Source organism: Homalodisca vitripennis, chromosome 2, assembly GCF_021130785.1.
Source record: "Homalodisca vitripennis isolate AUS2020 chromosome 2, UT_GWSS_2.1, whole genome shotgun sequence".
NCBI classification, from domain to species: Eukaryota; Metazoa; Arthropoda; class Insecta; order Hemiptera; family Cicadellidae; genus Homalodisca; species Homalodisca vitripennis.
The window spans coordinates 127,849,782-127,870,651 of NC_060208.1; the positions used below are offsets into that span (position 1 = coordinate 127,849,782).

At 32.4% G+C, this 20,870-nt stretch overlaps 1 protein-coding gene across 2 annotated transcripts in view; it reads right to left on the reverse strand.

The window, feature by feature from the left end:
- Positions 1-1,032: 1,032 nt before the first annotated feature.
- Positions 1,033-20,870, reverse strand: part of LOC124354713 (extensin-2-like) — a 51,774-nt gene continuing 31,936 nt past the window's right edge. For both annotated transcript variants that reach the window (XM_046805370.1, XM_046805371.1), the window contains 4 exons: positions 19,723-19,839; positions 15,292-15,581; positions 10,863-11,036; positions 1,033-6,323 (listed from right to left, as the gene is read on the reverse strand). In XM_046805370.1, coding sequence (XP_046661326.1) covers positions 5,705-6,323; positions 10,863-11,036; positions 15,292-15,581; positions 19,723-19,839 — 1,200 coding nt within the window. In that variant the 3' untranslated portion in view covers positions 1,033-5,704. The remainder of the gene's footprint in view (positions 6,324-10,862; positions 11,037-15,291; positions 15,582-19,722; positions 19,840-20,870) is intronic.

Consider the following 20,870-nt stretch of genomic DNA (forward strand, 5'->3'; position numbering starts at 1 on the left):
TGAAAAAAATTCGACAGTTTGTGCTCACAAACCGTCAACAACAAACAATTGATCAACTGTCAGAGATTAATGGGTTATATTGGAGCTCGGATCAGCAAATTTTAACAGAAGATTTGGAAATGAAAAAGGTTGCTGCCAAGTTAGTTCCTCGAGTTCTGACTCGCAATTAAAAGGAACATCGAGTTGAAACATGTAGTGTTTTGAAACAACAGCTAATACCAAGGTCATAGTTCATTCAAAGTTGTTTTCCCAGGTCAGACCGACAATCAAACCTTTTATTTGGAAGTTTTAAGAAGATTGCGTATCAGTGTTTGTCAAAAAAGACCTGATTTGTGGCAGACAAGAGCCTGGTTCATCCACCACGACAACGTACCTGCAGCACACAACCAGTTCAAAACTGTTTTGGCTAAAAATGGCATGGTTCGCCCCACACACCTTACTCACCTGATTTGGCACTGTGCAACTTTTTCTTATTTCTACGCATGAAAAGGGGCATGAAAGGATACCGATTTTAAAACGAAGAGGTCAAGAAAAAAAAAAAACGAGGGAGGAGCTGTAAGCCATTTTTACGATGAGTACAAAAAATGTTTTGGACAGTGGAAACAAGGCGGGACAAATGTATTAGTTGTAATGGAGAGTATTTTGAAGTGGATAGAATTTTTTTGTAAAAACTTTGAAAATCTATAGCTTTTATAAAATAATTCCGGTTTCTTTTGGGTACCCCCTCGTAGTGTTGATTTAACCTTTATAGTACCTATGCCCAGTCAGGTGAGTCTGATTACTCTCTACTATTAACGGATATGGCACTGAAAGTATTAAGAAAACAACAGGATCATGGCTACATCAGTTGTATCCTTGGTCATTGATACAGATTTACAACTGGTTTTATAACCGAGCCTGAAGTATCTAAGATTGAGGTCAAGATACATCGTAGCACTGCAAATCTAGCAATGTTAGTCAAGAATCGGAATTGGCCCATGTATAATTCGTATACAAGGCAGTGTAAATTTTGGCAGTAAATATCTGACTGACTAGTACATAGTAAAATTTTATTGATTTAAGACAAACACAACGTGGCACCGGGAACACATTATAACCAAAAGTTTTCTGTCAAACCATCTAACGGAGTAGAGGCATTCAACAGTAATTATAATAAAACACAACACTACCCAGTCATTTCTTTTTTTACATAAACCACTGTAGAGGAAAGTTACATGAATCATTCTTAAAGACAACTAATTGTTCAATTACTATTAATAGTGCCAAAACAAACAGATCAAACATTTTACAATTTAAGAACTAAAAAATAAAACTTTACATTTTACATACTGAAATATTGATGCTAAACAAGCAAAATATAACAAATGCAAGATTATAGTACTGTGTTTTCTATTTTCAATTTTAAGCTTGGATATATTGGTTAGAAAGGTACATATTGAAAAGCTAGACTAACATACAGCCTAAAAAACAATGAAAAATACAATACACTGTAAACTTAAAACAAAATATTTATAATACTGGTTCCTTAAAAACCATAAAGCATAATTCCCACACTTCAAAACTATATCAAAATAAAGTTAACATTTTTGTATTGCCTAGGATCAACAAAACTATTTACAAAAAATTACTTAATAAAGAGCATATTATTTCAAACTTACAATAGTAAATTTTTCTTCATGTATTAAGAATAAACAGAACATTTGTAACATACAAGTTTTTTGCCACTACTTGATTCATAAATTATAAATAAATATTTTGAGTTCTATTACTTCAATAATTCTTTTTGTAAATTTCTATCTGTACTCATCTTTAAAAAAGCTTTCATTTAAAATACAAAAAACACTAAAAGTTTTAGATATTTGATATTTTTTGAAAAATCTTGGAGACGTCAAACTAAACCAAGCTATATGACTATCATGCAGTATGTTCCTATCCATCTCATTCCGGTATACAGCCAGATCAAAGGTGGCATTAAAATAAAACAACAGTGGGTAGAACCCAACAGACATTTATTCAGCTTTCTTGAATGTGGGAAATTCACTACTCATATAGCATTAATCTACTAATCATTATCACTCACATCAGCTGTAAACCAGGAGTAGGATCGATAAGCAACAAAGATAATTTTCTACAATCCACAGAATATAATAGTGCATTCCAGTATGTACTCTTTTTATTATACACCAATGGTTAAGTCAAAATATAAAATTCTTATCACCTTTCAAGAGTTTCAAACAAGACACTGCAAATAGTGAAACAGATGTTCTAAAATATATATTAAAGAATGTTATTACTAGCCTAAACTTAGTCTTAAGTTTAAAGACAATTGTTTTACAATTTGTTAATATTCAAAAACAAAATCTGTTACAGAGATCATTAATACATGACAAAGCTAAATAAATAAACAAAGTTCTAAATAATTATAATCAACTTAAAAGAAAATGGAAACATATTTTTATACTCTTAAAAAAAACAAACATTTATAAAGATACTTTAACATAACATACAAATAAATTTTAACTGAGGTGCAACTCTTAATATATTTGATACACTTTATATCAATAATACTTATAGTAGTTAACTGTACAATTAAAACAGTCACAAGGGTATGTATTGGTTTTATGTGTGTCCATGTGAGATGCCTGGTTTACATGAGTTGAGTTGGAGTTACATATTCGAGCAGCATTAACTTATAAGGAAGTGTGTTTGAAAACTAAGTATGATTTTAAAGAATGAAAATTATATCTTTAAAATAGTTTATTATTTTGATTTTACAGGGTATTGAATTTAACGAATCTCTTACTTCTCTTTATTCAATAATTTACAATAAAAATATTTATGAATTTAATTCTTACATTTGGAGCTATGTAAATTGACAATGAAAAAGTCATAAAAATTGAAAATAAGCTAAACACCAGAATTGGTTTAATCTTTATGCTATATATAGTTGCAAAATTACTCTTAAAAATACAACAAAGAATCAATAAGTATTAAATGGGAAAATATAATGATATTATTTTTAATAAACTATTTAATTCAAAGAATTTTACTAAAATGATAAAGAAATAAAATTATGAGTACACACATGAATATAATTAATTACATATAAAAATGGTCTTGATTTTATACACTTAATTTAAGTAACTGAAATTTTTTTGTAAACTTATGTTGAAGCAATATTGTAATAATATTTAATTTTTTTATTTATCAGCAAAACAATACTAAATATATTAAATTAAGATCAGTTGCTAAAACATAAAATTTAAATCAAGATCTACATTTAAAGTTCAACAAGTGTCACTCACAGAAACCAAGTAAGTATTATTTTATGATATAAAAACAAATGTTAAACAATAAATACATTCATTTTCAATTTATGTTGACTTGCTTTTCATTGTTCATACAATTTTTCATTCTTATATTTAAATTCAAATTAACAATGATGATTTCTCATTTGGTATTCATTACTTTAAAATTATCAAATGTACAACATAAATTATTAAAAGTGAAGTATTTTATAAATAAAATAAAACTAAAAAATGCAGTAATTTGTTACTCAAAATAAAAACTGTTAACATCAACAAAAATTTCAGAACTGAACAATGATTGTACTTGTTCTTTATTAAAATCTACATATTGTACTAAGTAAAATTTATTTTCAGACTTCACAGTCAGTTTACAACAAAATTAACAATACTATGCAATAATGTGTAGAAAAATTAATTTAATTACAATAAAAATTATGATGTAACCACAAAATTAGTTGTATGCTATTACGAGTGATTACACAATGGTGGCAAATGTATTCATGGATTGGTCAAAGCATACAAAGTGATTCAATTAGGACTTTGGAAATTGTAATTACTTGTAAACTTAATTATCTCAATTGACAACTGAAACAATTGGTTTAAAACAAAATTTAAAAAAACTCAGTGTTTACTAACAAGGTATTAGTGTCAGTCTAATAGAAATATACAAAATATGTTGATGAGTTTCTCAGTACACCTACAACTTTCTCTTAGTACGAAAGTTATTGAGACATTATGGTTATTGTTTGTGCCGAAAGCATTCAAGATTCTTGAAGTTGAATATTTATGTAACAAATACCTAAGTTCTGTATTTGTTTGTGCGGTGGTTTGGTACGCTTAAAGTTGCTTTTGTAATGTATTAGGTTGCAACTTTACTTGTGCTGCTATTGTTCTTTCCTACTATGTACTGCATTAATGTATGGGTACAGTAAGAACATCTTGCTCATCACCAAAAATCTAACCAACCAATGAGAGTCACCTTTTGCCAATCAAATTTAAATTCTAATATACTTCTGGTAAGAATTAACAATCTATAAAGTCCAGTAATAATACACATTTAATTTAGAGACATTAAACCAATTGTTTAATTTTCATAAGCTATCTAGAAATATTTCTAGTTGAAAAATATTTTCATGTATGATCCCAACTTGTTATCCAAGAATAAAAGAGGTGTTCATCATCTCTGCTTAAGATTTGAAGCCAAGCACAATGAACTTAGTTCTAGAATACAAATGCAGATCACGTCAGCTATTTATATACATCCAAGAAATTTCTAGGGAAGGAAGATCTGAATAAAATTTCACACATGGCATATTTTAGTATTTCTGGAATAAATAATTTTTTGTGATAAGTGAACATTTCACTGGGAGAATTTACAACCAAATAACAAAATATGACACAGTTAGTTATGATGAACCTTTACAGCATTTCATAATAGGCCGTTTTGCATCCTTAGGAAAAGTTGGTTATAAATTGTTGTAACTGTGTTAAAAGGAAGACAATTTCCTTTTTCTCTATTAGATAAGGATAGCAAGTTAGATATATTAAATATGAGCAAAATCAGTCACAAACCCACTGTCATGTCAAAGTTTAAGATTTACATATATCTGATTTACTTGACAGTTGGCAAGTTCGTTATGCTCATTTTAACCTTCTTCTATTTGGCCTTGATGGGCTCCAAGCTTGCATGAGAATTTTATCCAAAAGAAAAGGAAAAGAGATGACAATGTGCAAGGTAAATAATAATGAAAGTGAAGATTTTTATCTAAGCTAACCATAGCTAATGTCTGAGATATGGGATCATAAATTTTTACTGTAATTGCTGAAGTAATACCACATTAATCAAAGCAAAAATGAAATCTAGCACTGGAAAAATGTAAGTCTAAATAGTACATAAAACCAAAATTAATGTTGCATGAATTACAATTTTACAAAAACATTGTGTATATTAGCTGACTTTGCAAGTTATATAAGCAATATGCATACACTTTAAATGTAAAATCCTTATTGAATCACTTTGTAAATAAACCACCATATGCTTGGTTAAAAATTAATTTAACAAAAATACTTGTAGCACAATGGTTAGTCTGTTTCTACTTAATAATATAATTAAAATATAGCATGCTCTTTACTATAAATTTTGTTGTATGTTTAAAAAAATGTTTTGACGCTTTTGAAGTAATATAAAATGAAAAACAATAAAAAGTTGCTCAATTAATTCTCTAAATTTATAAAGAACTTTTAGTAGTGCAATAATAAACCCTTTATACAGATTTTTTTACAATTTTGACTTAAACACTAGGCAGTCTCAAAAATTTACACTAAAATAAAACTGCTTTTATTTACAATATTTATCCAACATTAAAACTTTGTGTAAAGGAAACAAGGTGACCAACTTACCATCCTCCAAAACGAGGGGGTCGGTTGTTGCCTCGGTACCATGGGGGACGCCCTCGGAAATTGTTGTCAGGTCGGAACCTGGGGCCTGACATAGGTGGTGGTCTCGGCCTCATGTTATTGTTCGGGTTAGCTTGCCACTGAGGGTACCTCTGTCTCTGATTGTTGAAGCGGGGGCTGAAGAAACCTCTTGGGGGACGCTGAGGGTGATACCCTCCAGAAGGGTTGATCACTGGGACCTCCTGGCCCGTCTGGAGTGGGGGAATGGGCATGGGTGGAGGAAGGGGAGGTACTGGAGGGGAAGGGATCTTATCCATAATTTCGTCAGCCTCCCCACCACTGTCCAGTTCAGGAAATATGTCGTTCACATTAGGGAGTGGTGGAGGCTCTGGCAACCGTGGTGGGGGGCTTATTGCTATATTCAACAATTTTTTCACTTTCGGCTCCTCTTTCTCTACCAACGGTGACTCGGCGAGGGGTTTGATCTGTGGGGTCAGGGAGAATGACACAGCAGGCTTTAACACTTCTGCCTCTGTCTCCTCTTCAGAGCTCATCTCCATGTCCACACTCTCTACATTATCATCTTGTGCCCCACGCTTAGGCGCCAGCACCAGTTTCCTACAAAATTTATAGTTAGCAATATCAAATACATCGAAAAAATTACTATTTGTTTTAAAGTTTCTGAGAAAACAATAAATTAGTGCTTTTGTACCTTTTACCTCAATATTGTCTGTTCAGTTGAAAAATACATCACATTGTACCATTAATCAGATAAAACTAATATTTTGCATCCTTGGCAAAGGATTACATTTCACATCTACAATATATTATTAATTCAAATAAAAATTATTTTTAAATAAAGTGAGTCAGATCTGCAGTCAAACCAAACAAATGATATTAACACAATTTGGGAAATACCTTCAAAAATGCATTGTAGCCTTTGCATGTAACCAACTGTAGATTGTTTTAATATTTGTATATTTTATAAACTACCGAAAACCATAAATACTGTTAACACTTAACGTAACTATGGTGGGAAGGGTTGATTCAACACGAATGTTGAGTTTATCTCCATTTCACCTTCTGCTTAGTACAGCATATGAAAATAAACATTCTCACAGACTTTAACTTCTGGAATCTGAAATCTTATGTCCGTCTGAACAGATCCAAAGAAAGTCGGTGATGAAGATGTTCAAAACAAATTCTTTGTATCGTTTCAACATCAGAGACCTTTAAACTACAAAAGAGGTTTCTCAATGGTGCACCTGAAGAGACATGAGAACACCTCTTCATCTAGATTACACTGGATGGCTGTTGAAAAACCAGACAGACTTCTTTTGTAGTCTAGGTGTCTCTGATTTAGGAACAATGCAAAAGTTCTTTTCAAATATCTTCATCACTGACCATCTTTAGATCTCTTCAGGTGAACATTGATTCCAGATTTCTGAACCGTGTCAGATTTCAGACACTGCACAAATCAGAAGGTAAAATAGAGCTAAACTCAACATTTGCAGTAGGTGTCTCTGATTTAGGAACAATGCAAAAGTTCTTTTCAAATATCTTCATCACTGACCATCTTTAGATCTCTTCAGGTGAACATTGATTCCAGATTTCTGAACCGTGTCAGATTTCAGACACTGCACAAAGCAGAAGGTAAAATAGAGCTAAACTCTGTTTGGAATCTTTTGCAAGGCCACAATATTTACTACAATTTAAAGGTTTGTTTTGATTATGTAATGTATTGCATTTAAAAAATTGCGTACCTACAGTAACAATTTTTTCCAAAACACCTCGGCTGACAAAATCCTTAGAGAATTACAAATACAATACTATGATAATATGTGTACAAGTGAATAAATATGATATACACAATTTATACACTTTTACTGAGTTTATACTAGTTTGTACGCATAATGTATAAAGAGATCCAGCAAAACATCCAAGCCAGAAAACTCATTTTCATACAAAAGATATTCTTGTTTTATGTTTTTATTATGTAATATATGTAGTATCATACTTACGTATGATGCTGGACAACAGCGAAATATCTTGAGTTGTGAATGATTTTTTTTCACTTGTTATATGGAAGTCATCAGTAATGGTGAAATATCAGTGTAATTGTGGTTATTAGTGTAAAACCTTTACATTGACATAGCACAACTGTACAATAATAAATATCAGCTCTTAAGTGAAACAACTGGTTAGCTATGTTTATTAGTACATTCAACATTTTAGTATTGGGTGATTACAAAACCATCAAGGTTTTATCTGTGAGAATTACACTTCTTGTATTATTGTTATTAGTTTTACACTTTCAGTTTATTAGAAATTTGTGAAATTAAGGTATTTGTTGGCAAACATGTTTATTTTTATTACTTACAACCACAATAATATTTTAAAATATTATTAAAGATGTATACTGCTAGCACGCCTCAAGATATATGTGTAAAAAACTATATTATATAAAATTTGTTACATGTATTATTTTTCCAGGTAAAAAGTTTAGATTTAAATATACTATGTGCAGTTAAGAGTTATTTAAGATATTTAGTCCACATAACATACACAATTATATAAATTTTCTGGAACTAGATAAAATGTGATACCTTTCAGATATCTTGGAATGTTTGTCATATAAAAACTAAATTATTTCATCAAAATATGTTTCTCCTTAAAAACTAACACTGCTGTGTGTAATCTTGCACACAATAATAAGCAATAAATTTCCATAAAGAAAATGATTCATTATACAGGAAGGTTTATGATAGATATGTATTGAAATATGTATTCATCGGATTCAAATAATTTTAAAATGGAATAATGCCTGTTATTTAAGGAATTTTCAACATTTACCATTATAGCTGAGCAGACACTCAGTATATCAATCTCTTGTAAAACAATATAAATTCAAATTATCAAGTTATTCTAGATACTAAGAGTAAAATTATCGAGGTATGGCAAACTTACATTTATAAACACTTATGTTCAAAAAGCAAAGAATAATAGTAGTATAGAATATGCAATACTTACTGTAATATCTTTGTATGCGGCTAGAAAATTTCTCATTAAACCTTTCCATTTGCCTGCCAGCCATCAGATGACAATTTTTTTTTTTTAAACTGATTAAATATATCGGATTATTTTATGTTGTAGATGTAATTTTTTCATTACAAAGACCAAGTCAAAACCCCCACTTGGCAGTGTTCTCAGATCGAATCAAGCTAGGGATTCAACCTGTTTCCTGGCTGATACCTGCCTGCCATATGACTAGGGACCATAATCTGACCTTGAAGGACTAAGTCATGCAACTTAGACGCACATCCCACTCAAAACTGGCCACTGGCTCCTGCTGTTCATTTTTAGTATCTTTGAGTATTACTGTAACATGTTTTGTACACATAGTTTTATACCCCATTTTTGCAATCATCATTGGAGTTGCAACCTCGTTTAATTAACCTTGGTTTTCCTTTTAATTATTTGGCACCACTGTCAATTATATAGCAAAATTGTCCTGATAAGAATCTTTGAGCACCTTAACAACAACAATATCTTGACAACGAGTCAACATGGCTTCCTTCACAAGAAATCAACTCAGACAGCTCTTGTTGACATGGTAGAACACATAGTGGATAGCATGGATGAAGGCAAAAATGTCATTGGTATGTTTATGGACTTGAGTAAGGCCTTTGATTGTCTCGGCCATGACCTAATACTTGATAAAACTGAGATTTCTTGGTTTTCGGGATGATCCAATGAAGTGGTTTAAGAGTTACCTCAGTGATCGTGAGCAGCTTGTGGAGATCAGACAGATGGTGAATGGTCTTGAGACTAAGACTAGGTCTAGCCTCCTACCAGTGAAAAGAGGTGTTCCACAAGGGTCGGTCCTTGGCCCGATTCTTTTCATTTTATATACGAATGACCTGCCTCAGTACGTTGAGCCTTTAAGCCACACAGTTATGTATGCTGACGATTCGGTTTTGTTAACAGCGCACAAATCTTTAGAAACCCTTGAAGTAAATTCTTTTATAGCTGTAAACCTTGCCATTGAATACTGCCAGAGCAATGACTTAGTCTTCAATGAATCAAAGACTACCCAAATCATCTTTGGAAGCAAGAAACAAGAAGTCTCAGCTTTGCCTGACTTCCAGGCGGTAAGAGCGACAAAACATCTTGGAGTAATCATTGATGACTCGCTGAACTGGCAGGACCACATAGATTCTCTCTGCAAGAAACTCAGCAGTGCCCTATTCGCCCTCAGAAGAACGCAAGCAGTTAGCACGCCTGAAGCAGTTTTAACTGCCTACCATGCCCTTTTTGAGAGCAATATGAGGTATGGTATAATGGCGTGGGGTGCATCTTCCCAACACAACTTAGAACGTGTGCTCGTTCTTCAGAAGAAAGCAGTGAGGCTGTTATCTGGGCTGGGATGGAGAGACAGCTGCAGAGGACATTTCAAGGAGCTGAAGTTGATGACAGTTGTGGGTTTTCTACATCTACGAAGTCATCGTCCTGGCGACCTCAAATCAGCAGACTCGACATCAAGACCTGCATGGGTATAATACCAGAAATGCCCAAAAACTTTAGCCTTCCTGCTCATCATCGGACACTTTTTGAAAAAAAACCATCATATGCAGGGGCAAAATTCTACAACATCCTGCCTCAAGTCATCAAGAGTGAGAACCCCAGAACGCTAAAGCTTCATCTCACCAGGTGGCTTCTTGAAAACCCTTTCTACAGTGTGAATGAGTTTTTGAACTGGCAACACTTTCATCACTAATCATGGATTCAAAACCGAAATTGATTTGTGAAGCAAGAAAATTGTTGTAATTAATTGTATTAATTTGTAACGCCATTTCAGGTCTATGTGATTTTGAAATAAAGCTCTCTCTCTCTCTCTCTCTCTCTCTCAATTGATTTTCATACGTAGGCCTGCTTTTGTTTGTCAGACAAGTTGTTTGTATTAGTTGTAATCCTTTCTTTTCAATGTTGTTAGTATTTAAGGTTATACATTTAAAGAAATTTTATTTTTATTCTGTCATATATTTATTAATATATGACAATTAATATAGATTTTTATGTAATGGTATTGAAGAGGGTTAAATAATGTTAATATGATTTTGAGTAAAATGCAAATGAAGCTGTAGTATTATGTCATACCTGTAATCTGTGTCAGTGGTAGAGGACCAGACCGCCTCATCACGTGGAGAGGAAGTCAGGCTGATGAGATTACGATGGTCAATGTCCCCCTGCAGTCCCAGCGATCTCAAATCAGTATCTGTGTCACCCAATGCCAGAGAGTCACCCTCCTCAAACTCTATCGGCTCACTGAACCTGCAAGGATGATAAGCTGATGAGATTACGATGGTCAATGTCCCCCTGCAGTCCCAGCGATCTCAAATCAGTATCTGTGTCACCCAATGCCAGAGAGTCACCCTCCTTAAACTCTATCGGCTCACTGAACCTGAAAGGATGATAAGCTGATGAGATTACGGTAGTCTATGTTCCCCTGCAGTTCCAGTGATCTCAACTCATTATCTATGTCACCCAAAGCCAAAAAGTTACCTTCCTCGATCTCTATCGGCTCACTAAATTTGAAAATATAATAAGCTGATAAGATTACGGTGGTCAATGTCACTTTGCAGTTTCAGCGATCTCATGTCATTAGCTGTGTCACCCAAAGCCAGAGAGTCACATAGAAACTCACATGTGTTATGGAACATAGCTGGAAAAACAAGCTATTGAGAGATATATTACATGAACTTCTTCAAGTTGGTCATCAAACGTGTTATTGACTGTTCTTTACAATCCCATACTACATATTATAAACCAAACCAACTAAACATAATTCAAATAAAAAACAAAAATAAATAAACACATATACCAAGTTTTCATAATTCTGCAGCTAAAACCACATACAAGTTTCTTGTTCAAAAATGTTTGTTTCAATCAAAAAGAAATTGCATGACTTTTTTTACTTTTCTTAGTAAAGAATAAAATAAAATTAAAATAAATGTTGAAGTTGGAAGTTAGAAGTTGAATAAATAACTTTCCCCACAGGGTCCTTACGGTGTAACACAGAAAGCAGTTGAGAGGGAGTGATGCTAGGACCGATTTCTTAGTTGACAACAGTACCAATCATGAGCAATATTCAGTAGTGCTGATGGAGCCATTACCATGTATTACTGATTTAATAGTCTGTAACTAACGATTTATTTGTTTCTAAGATCTCACCAATAGGAAAAAAATAAATAAAAAAATAAATAGGAAAATAAATTATTTTGTACAATATACATATTGAAAAAATGTTTCATAAAAGGTTTTCACCTTCAGAAAAGGTTTGGATTGTGGAAAAATATTTACCTGTAAAAATATACTCCAAATAGCCTGAAAAAGGTGAGGCCACAATTTTGTTATGAAATCTTTATATATAATAACCTAGTGTCACAATGTTTGTTTACGCTAATTTCCGAAACAATTAAACTAATTTCAATGAAATTTTATGGATATGAGTCGTTTGATAAAACTTAAAAGATAGGATAGTTTGTATCTCAATTAACCCTGCATCTGGCAGTTGTAATTTCTATAATGGCAGGCACTATTTTGCTAGTTGTACACACCTTCATTCAAACCTATGTAAAATGTTTATCATGTCATTGAGGTAAAGTAAAGACGGTTATATATTTAATTTTTCAGTACGAAACAAGGAACATTTATATGCAGTTGGATTAATTTCTTTTTTTTAAATGTAGGTTTTTGTTTTCACTATAAGTTAAAAAACTAAAAGTAAAACAAAAATATCCAAAATTAAAACCTTATAATAAATAATATTTTTATTACTTTTTAAAATATACAAAATGTCTTGCAAAACATCAAAAATTTTCCCTTTCCCCAAAATTTGTAAATTGTTTTTGGTAAATAGTAAAATGTTGTGTTTTTACAAAAAGTGACCATTTTTATATCTTTTTTAGATATTTTCTGTATGCTTATTATATTTTGAGACCTGTTGTATGTTGTAAAGATAAAAGTTATGAGAATAAAAATATTTTGTTGTTGTTGTAGTTTGTATACTTTTATGTCTAAAAATGTTTGTTACAAATCTTAAGAAGTGTTTTATAAAGAAATATAAGTTGTAAAAAAACACATAATATACCGTCAGAAAATGCTTAACCCTTTGCGGTCGGTCGTCGACTATAAGTCGACCGCGGCAGTTTCGCTGAACGCTCGCATGTCGACAATAGGTCGACCGGATAATGTCACTGCTTGTTTGTCCATTTCTAACCTATTGCTGTTTGGTATTTGAGTTATTCGGTACTTTGGACTTCTATTTTGGTTACGTGAATGCTACGACGATCTTTATTCACGATATAGGAGGCATTGGAAGTGAAAATAGAAGACAACTGACGTCTGCACTTGCGCCGTGTTTACAAATATGGCTGGTCCAAGTACAAGTTTTACTGACGATGACGAAATATTAGATTGTGATAGTATTTTCAGTGAAATTAGTATCCAAAATGAAAAACAGATTATTGAAGAAGACCGTGATAGTGATTGTTAGTTGAATCATAGTGAAAATTCTTCTGAAAACATTGTGGTAAATGACGGTAACCTAGTCGCCGGTAACCTAGACGACGAAAGTGATGTGTTTAGATTGGAAACTAGGTAATGATGGGGAAGAATTTGATCAATTAGTGGATAATGTGATAGAAGTAGGACAAGGAGATGCAAATAATAGAGTTAGGCCTAGGCTACAAACTAGTAGACTAAGAGGAAGAGCTAGACATGTTGCCCAAAGTAGGCCTAGGGCTGGACTAAGGCAAAATTATAATATATATAATGTATTATATATAATATTATATAATGAATAACATGTATCTGATGAGATCCTAGTGCCTTTTCACCTGTATTCATGTAATTTTGGTTTATTACATATGTATAAAAAAAATAAAAATTATGTTTTTATATTTTTATACTTCTTTTTTATATTTTTTAAATGTTACTTAAAGTTATAAAAAAATACTATAAAATAATGTAAACATTCTTTTTAGGTTATTTACATTGATATATAAAAAGAAAAAAATACAAAAGTTGCAGAAAAAGGAATTTAAAACTTGCATTTGTGTATTGTCAAAGAACTGTAAACTAACAGAAATTAAATACGACCTGAGGACAGTCGAAGCAATTTTTATTGAGACCTCAAAGGGTTAAAATGAAGTAAATTTATTATAATAAAAATTCATTGTGTAATAATAATTGTCTAAGTTCATCTAACTTATTTACTAGGTCACTCATAGCATTCAATAAATAAAAATTAATGAAATAAACATTATATGTAATCTAGATGTAGGCCTAGGTATAACAAGTTTTATATAACAATTTAACGTACAAACCTGTGAATGTTACTAAATTATTATACAATAAATTAATGAAAAATAAACCATTGATCACGGTATAGTTTGTAGGTACAAGCTTAGAATTCACAAATAAAAAGTTTAGAATACACAATGAGTAATGCCGACGCATCATTCAATATGGCGGCTATAGTCCTCTCGAAATTATAAAGTTTGATCATAAAATAAACACTTATAATTTACTTATTTCTGGAGGATATATGTATATATATATATATATATATATAGTACTTAATGGAAAATTTTACAAGGAAAAGTTTGATGTCATTTTATACTAACACAACTCTAATACTATTACAAGAAACAATATAATACTAGTGACTAGTGAAACTAGTCGTCTAACATTACAGAAATGTTGCAAACAATGGTTGTGTCGAAGGTCTTACTTTGCAACATATATCAACGAACAGATGTTTGAAACAGATGATCTGGTTGAGAAATAAATTCTGAACACAGTCAAACTCATTCCTAAGCGAAGTTTCCCACAGCAAACGTATAGGGAAAAAGTCCTGTTTTTTCATGCTCTCTCGAAGTGTGTAACCAAACATGGCAAACCAACATTTGAACAGTATTGCAACTTTATAATTTTGGTGCATACTTATTCAATAAACTATATATCAAATTAATCAGTGAAACATCACAATTATTTTGGTATAATATTTGTCCTACTTAAGTTATATTTCCGATAGCGAAAGTTTGATTAAATAGATGACTGCAAAATCAACTAGTGACTAGTTGTTCAACACTGGAGGAATATTTTTTAGCAACTAGTCACTAGTCACCTAACAGATGGAGAGTTAACAAAAATGTCAATTTTTTATTGTGAATTTAAGGTTTTTTATGGGTAAAGAGTACAATTCACTTCTAGAGCCTGTTAAATATAGTCAACTGTTCTGTGTAAACATAGTTTTATGACAGAACAACCATGTGTTTAATTAATTTAACCAAAATTTTCAATTTGTTTACATTTATAGTCTTGAAAGCATAGACTAAGTTTGATGCTAACATCACTTCTTATATCAACCTTTTCTACAACCCCTTTTTAGTTAAAAAAAGACAAAGATACTATCTAACTTTTACTATATACTAAAAGTCTGTTATAAAACTCATCTTATATAACTTGTATACTTAAAAAATTCTTAAATCTAAAATTAGTAAAGTGTTTTAAATGCACATACCCAGACTTCTCGTAGAGTGGGGGTGAAGCTGGTGTGTCTGACCAGTCATCATGTCCCCACGTCGGAAACTTGGGTGGCAGCAAGGGGGGTTGACTCCACGGCTTGTCATGGTCCTCGGGCTCACTGGGGTAGTCATCAAGCACTGTAGGTGGGAGAGGTGGTGGTGGGACTGAGGGAGATGGTGGGGGCAGCTCCACTCCACCCTTGGCCACACCCTGCATGCTGATAACCTTGAGGAGCTCACTCAGATCGGGCTGCTTGGTTCTGTTGATCACCTCTATTGGTTTTCCCTGAGAAGAACTAGTTATCAGAACTGGTTACAAACTATATGCTTATAGAAATGTTAATGTGCGTTGATGATTTGTTGCATAGTAAACTTTAAATAATATATTTCTTTCTATTTGTTAAAATTCCACCAGTAAATATGATCAGTATTAAAAAATCTATTTAAATTTGGACTCAAGGTGAAATTTAAGATACTGAACAACTATAGTAGAACATCTAAAAGTGTAGAATAAAAAAACAAAAAAACTTATTTAGGTTTTTATCCAAAGTATACCAGTACACAATATATTGGGAGTGCCGATGGCCGAGCGTCTAAGTCGTTGGACTTTGGGTCTGAGTTAGAGATAGCGTGGGTTCAAATCCTGTGACATTGCACTTTTTATCAGTACCATCGACCTTGTACTGTATCGACTCTCCTCCTTATTGTCAATAAGATCCTCGCACAGGCCAGTGGCCCATGAGGACAGACAGAATAAGGCACAAAAGGGGACTGACCTCTCCTTTTGACAAAAAAAAAAAAAAAAATTAAACATACTTATCTATTTAAGAAGAGTTACTTGTTTCAGAATATATTTTAAATTATACACACAATGGCAAACCTTGCTGGCCACTTTTTTTTTCTCTCCTTTATTACATGAACATGAAGTACAGTAATAGTGTCATACAAAATTCTAAATGTCATACAAGTAAAAATGGTCACATATTTTGTGTCATTCAATATTAATGCAGTTCTTTCTCAGCTTGGCGTTGTCAGGAACTCTGCAAGGTGTATATTGGTCTTTTCACTAGGTAGTCTTGAAGTCCTTTCTTGAGTCGATTTCCTGATAGGTTTCTGATGTTTTCTGGGAGCATATTTTTGAGTTTTCTACCAATGTATGATGGTTTTTTACCAAAAAGAGCAGTGCGGTGTTGAGGCAATATGTATCTGGAAGCATTACGGGTATGGTAGGTGTGGACGTCACTGTTGGTCTGGAGTCTGTCAACATGCATGATTGTTTCAAATATGTAGAGAGCCGTTACTGTTAGTATACCCAGAGACTGGAAGGCTTGTCGGCAGCTTTGAAGTGGTTCCAGTCCAGCTAGAGTCCTAACTGCTTTCTTTTGTAAAATGAGTACTCTATTAAGGTTTCCAGCAGAGCTGCCCCAGACAACCAGTCCATATCTAATATGTGATTCCACTAATGTGTAATAGGCAGTTTTTGCAGCTTCTAAAGTTCCAATCCATTTGATTCGTTTTACTACATAGAGTCCTGTGCTCATTTTTTTGCAGGTGTTATTTACTTGTTCTGTCAATGAAAGCTTGTTATCTATTGTGATAATCAAAAACTTGACCTGATTACCTACTGATGTATTGGGTAGACTTGGTGTTTGGTCTTTTTTCCTACTGAAATGCACTTGAGTTGTTTTGTCGGGGTTTAGTGCTAGGTCATTGAGTTTGCTATACATGAGAGCATTTTGCAGTGATGTTAAAGAGTTAACATAAAGTTTTTCTGCTGAGTCATCTTTTATTAAAAGGGTTGTGTCATCCGCATACATTAGACAGTGAGTGCTGTTGTTATGGAGAAATGACGGAAAGTCGTTAGTAAACAGGATGAACAATATAGGGCCTAGCACAGATCCCTGAGGAACTCCTCTGGTAATTGGTTGCAGATTAGATCTGACTGTGCTTGTGACACCGGATGTGGTAGATTGTAACTCCACAACTTGAGATCTTCCATTTAGATAACTTACAAACCATTTGTTTGAAATGTCTCTAATTCCCAGGGTTATAAGTTTTTTTGAGATCAGACTGTGCCCCAAGCAGTCAAAAGCCTTGCTATAATCCAAAAATAGAGCTGTAATATATTTTTCATCATCGATGTTATCTATGATGGTCTCAACAAGGCTAATGGTAGCAGAGGTTGTTGATCTCTGTTTCTGAAATCCGTGTTGGCAGTCTGTGAGTAGGCTATGGTGTTTGAGATGTTTCATTAGTCTTGTCAGAACTAATTTCTCAATGATTTTGGAAAATGTAGAAATCAGTGATATGGGTCTGTAATTTCCAGTTCTGATGGTGATCCTTTTTTATATTTAGGGTATACTTTAGAAACCTTCAGTCCAGATGGAAAATGACCTTGAGCAAATGACTGGTTTATAATTGCTGTGAGAGGTGTGACTAATTCTTCAGCACAATGTTTAACTATTTTCGGAGAGTACTCGTCTATGCCACTGGATGATTTATTTATTAGACTGCAGATTATAGATTTTACCTCATTTATAGTTGTGGGAGTCAAATGAAATGGTTGTGTTATAGGAGAAACTGTGAGAGCTTGTTCCTCTTGTAGTCCGTTATCTCTCTGTTGTTGATTGTTCTTCTGTACAGTAATTTCTGCTATCTGGGCAAAGTATGTATTTAGATATTCAGCTACTTCCACTGGGTTGTCTACAGTTTTATTGTTTATTAAGAAATGTTCATCACTAATCAATAATAATCAATTGCAATGGTTTGAGTTCTATACGAGATAGTCATGAAACTTCACTAAATTACACTTTAATGTTTTCAAATTCATTATAAAAATTAAAAATATGTAGTTTATAATAGTATTACATAAATATGTTCATATATAAATACATACATGCTATATAAGCCAATGTAAAATGTATATAAGATTATGAAGAGTTTACACTCTGTTCAGTGCTGCTATCTACTAAATAACAGTACAACTACATAGTCAAAGATTATTACGTTACTTTTACTTGCATTAGTTAACACTCGTCACATTAATTTCTAAAAAGCAACAAGTATATTTAAATATAACTTGCCTAACCAAGTTTCATTAAATTTCTAACCAATATTTTAATTTTAAATAATCTTTACTTTTAAACTTTTTATATCCTAATAATACTATAAATGTGAAAGTAAGTTTGCTTGTTACGCTTTCACGCGCAAATTATTCAACCGATTGCACTGAAATTGTACATGGACATTCTTAGTGTCCCTGGGATGAATATAGGCCTATCTTATTTTGATAATCCGTTTGGGCTACACCCCAATGGTATTTAAAGTTGTGAAATATTAATTAACAGAGCATTTGTTTACATTTATTGTGAGTACAAATATTTTTAACACCGGTTTAGATTTCAGCGATTAGGTAAGTACTCATCTATCTTAGAAGATGCCATAAAACATAAGATGGCCAGAATTTGATACCGAAGACTCCCTTCGAAGCAGTCAGCAAGACTACGCTACGATGAAAGTTCGCTAAACTGTGTTTTATATCTAATGTACTAAATCCAGCTCTAAATATTCTAAAGTATTATCAATATTGTTTTTGTTTATAAAGAAACAAACGCATAGTGTCATTGTTACTGTACTTTTAGCTGTACATTTTTATCAAATATTACATATAAAAGACAATATTACTATCTATCAAAGTAAATTAGAATGGCCATAAATACAAACTTTTGATGTATTTTCTTGGTTGTGGTAACAATGCAAACTCAACATTGGCGTCGGAAATATAATTCATTTGAACCAGCAATGGTAATTCAAGTGCAAAAGTACTAAACTGCGTGCAAGCCTATGGTATGTTATCAAACCTAAATTATTAGTTGTTTTTTGACAAAGGTAGGGTTCTCAGAGCTGTGTATGTATATATATTTTTTCTTGATTAGAAAAGAGGCAAAATACACATTTGGACAAAAAATATTATCAAAGTACATTACAATGACCATAAATATACACTTTTTAACATATTTTCTTGATTGTGGCAACAAGGGAAAATTAATATTGGCGTCGGAAATATAATTCGCTCAAACCAGAAGTGCTCATACAGGTGCAAAAGTACGAAATTGTGTGCGAAGCCGCAGGTAACTGCTAATCTTAATAAATTAGTGTTCAGTGGTGAACTTGATTTTTAAATGAATTTCATCAACTAACATTCTTACTCGATACAAACAGATCTGTAAAACATTGAAGACAGATTTCACTATACATCTTCTTGGACAAGAAAACGTCTCTTTTGTTACATAATTCAATATTCACTCATAAAGAGACATAATCTAATAATCATGATTATGTCATAACATAATCTATTGTCAGTAAAACTTTTAAGAGGTAATTCAATACCTTAGCATTTTTAAAGGCCTATTGCATATTATTCATACCTCAACATCATGGTTAGAATCTGAAAAGTATTCAATCTGCGAAGTGCTGTCGTCCAAGACATTTCCAGGAGGGGAGGCAGGAGTGTCGTCACAGCTCACCTCAGAGAATAGTCCCTTCTGCAGTTTACACACATCACCATTAGCTTGACAAATATTAGTGATTTGGGTCCAAATAGGAAATTAACATATAAAACAAGAGTGAGCGGATTTATTTCTTGAATTGAGAATCCCTCCATTCATAAAAATTAAATGAATCCCTCCATTCACTGACAATGGTAAATTCCATGACTTCTTTCCTCATTAATTGTGATTTTAAATTATTTATAGAGATGGATTATTCTTAATTCTACAAAACCTGTACAGTACATAGAAGAGTAGTTTTGATTTAAAGATGACAGTAAGTGAATCCAATTGAGGCTGTTCATGACTGCTTGTCAGTGTTTTATAGTGAATATGCAATAAATAGAGATTACCATGCTATATTAATATGACCATGTCAGGGATTTAAATATTAATGAGGTATGCCATATGAGACTAGTAAATTTTATAATACTAGGCACCACTTCGACAACAATTAATTCATCTGATCACAGTATGATTGACTAATGCGCTAAACTAATACAGCATGATGCATTTATTTTAAAGGATGAGCATAGTTTGTCACAGACAAAATTATTGGAGCACAAATGTGCGAACAGAGAAGGTGAACTGCCACAAAAAAAGAGAACAAATGAAGGAATACGTTGAACAAAAATCAATGAATTACAATAGTTGATTTAATTTAAAATTATGTTTTACTTTTGTATTAGTTTTTAACATTTTCCAGCAAAATAAAACCATAGCTTTCCAGGACAAATTTACACAGAACTAACGTACAGCAAAAACAACTTGTTTTTTGTTTTTTCTTATATTCCTTGTAGTTGTTGATTTTTAGTACCGACTCCCATTCTCAGTTCCTACTTGAAAAAAGAAATTGATTTCAGAAAACAACCTCTCAATAATTTAGAATGTTTATATGTAAGATTAACACCACATGGTAAAATTGTGATCAATCAAAACAGTGTATGGCTATACTATAAGTATCAACATATGAGAATAAAATGTACTGTACGAAATATAGAAACATTTATTTTAATTAAAACAAAAAG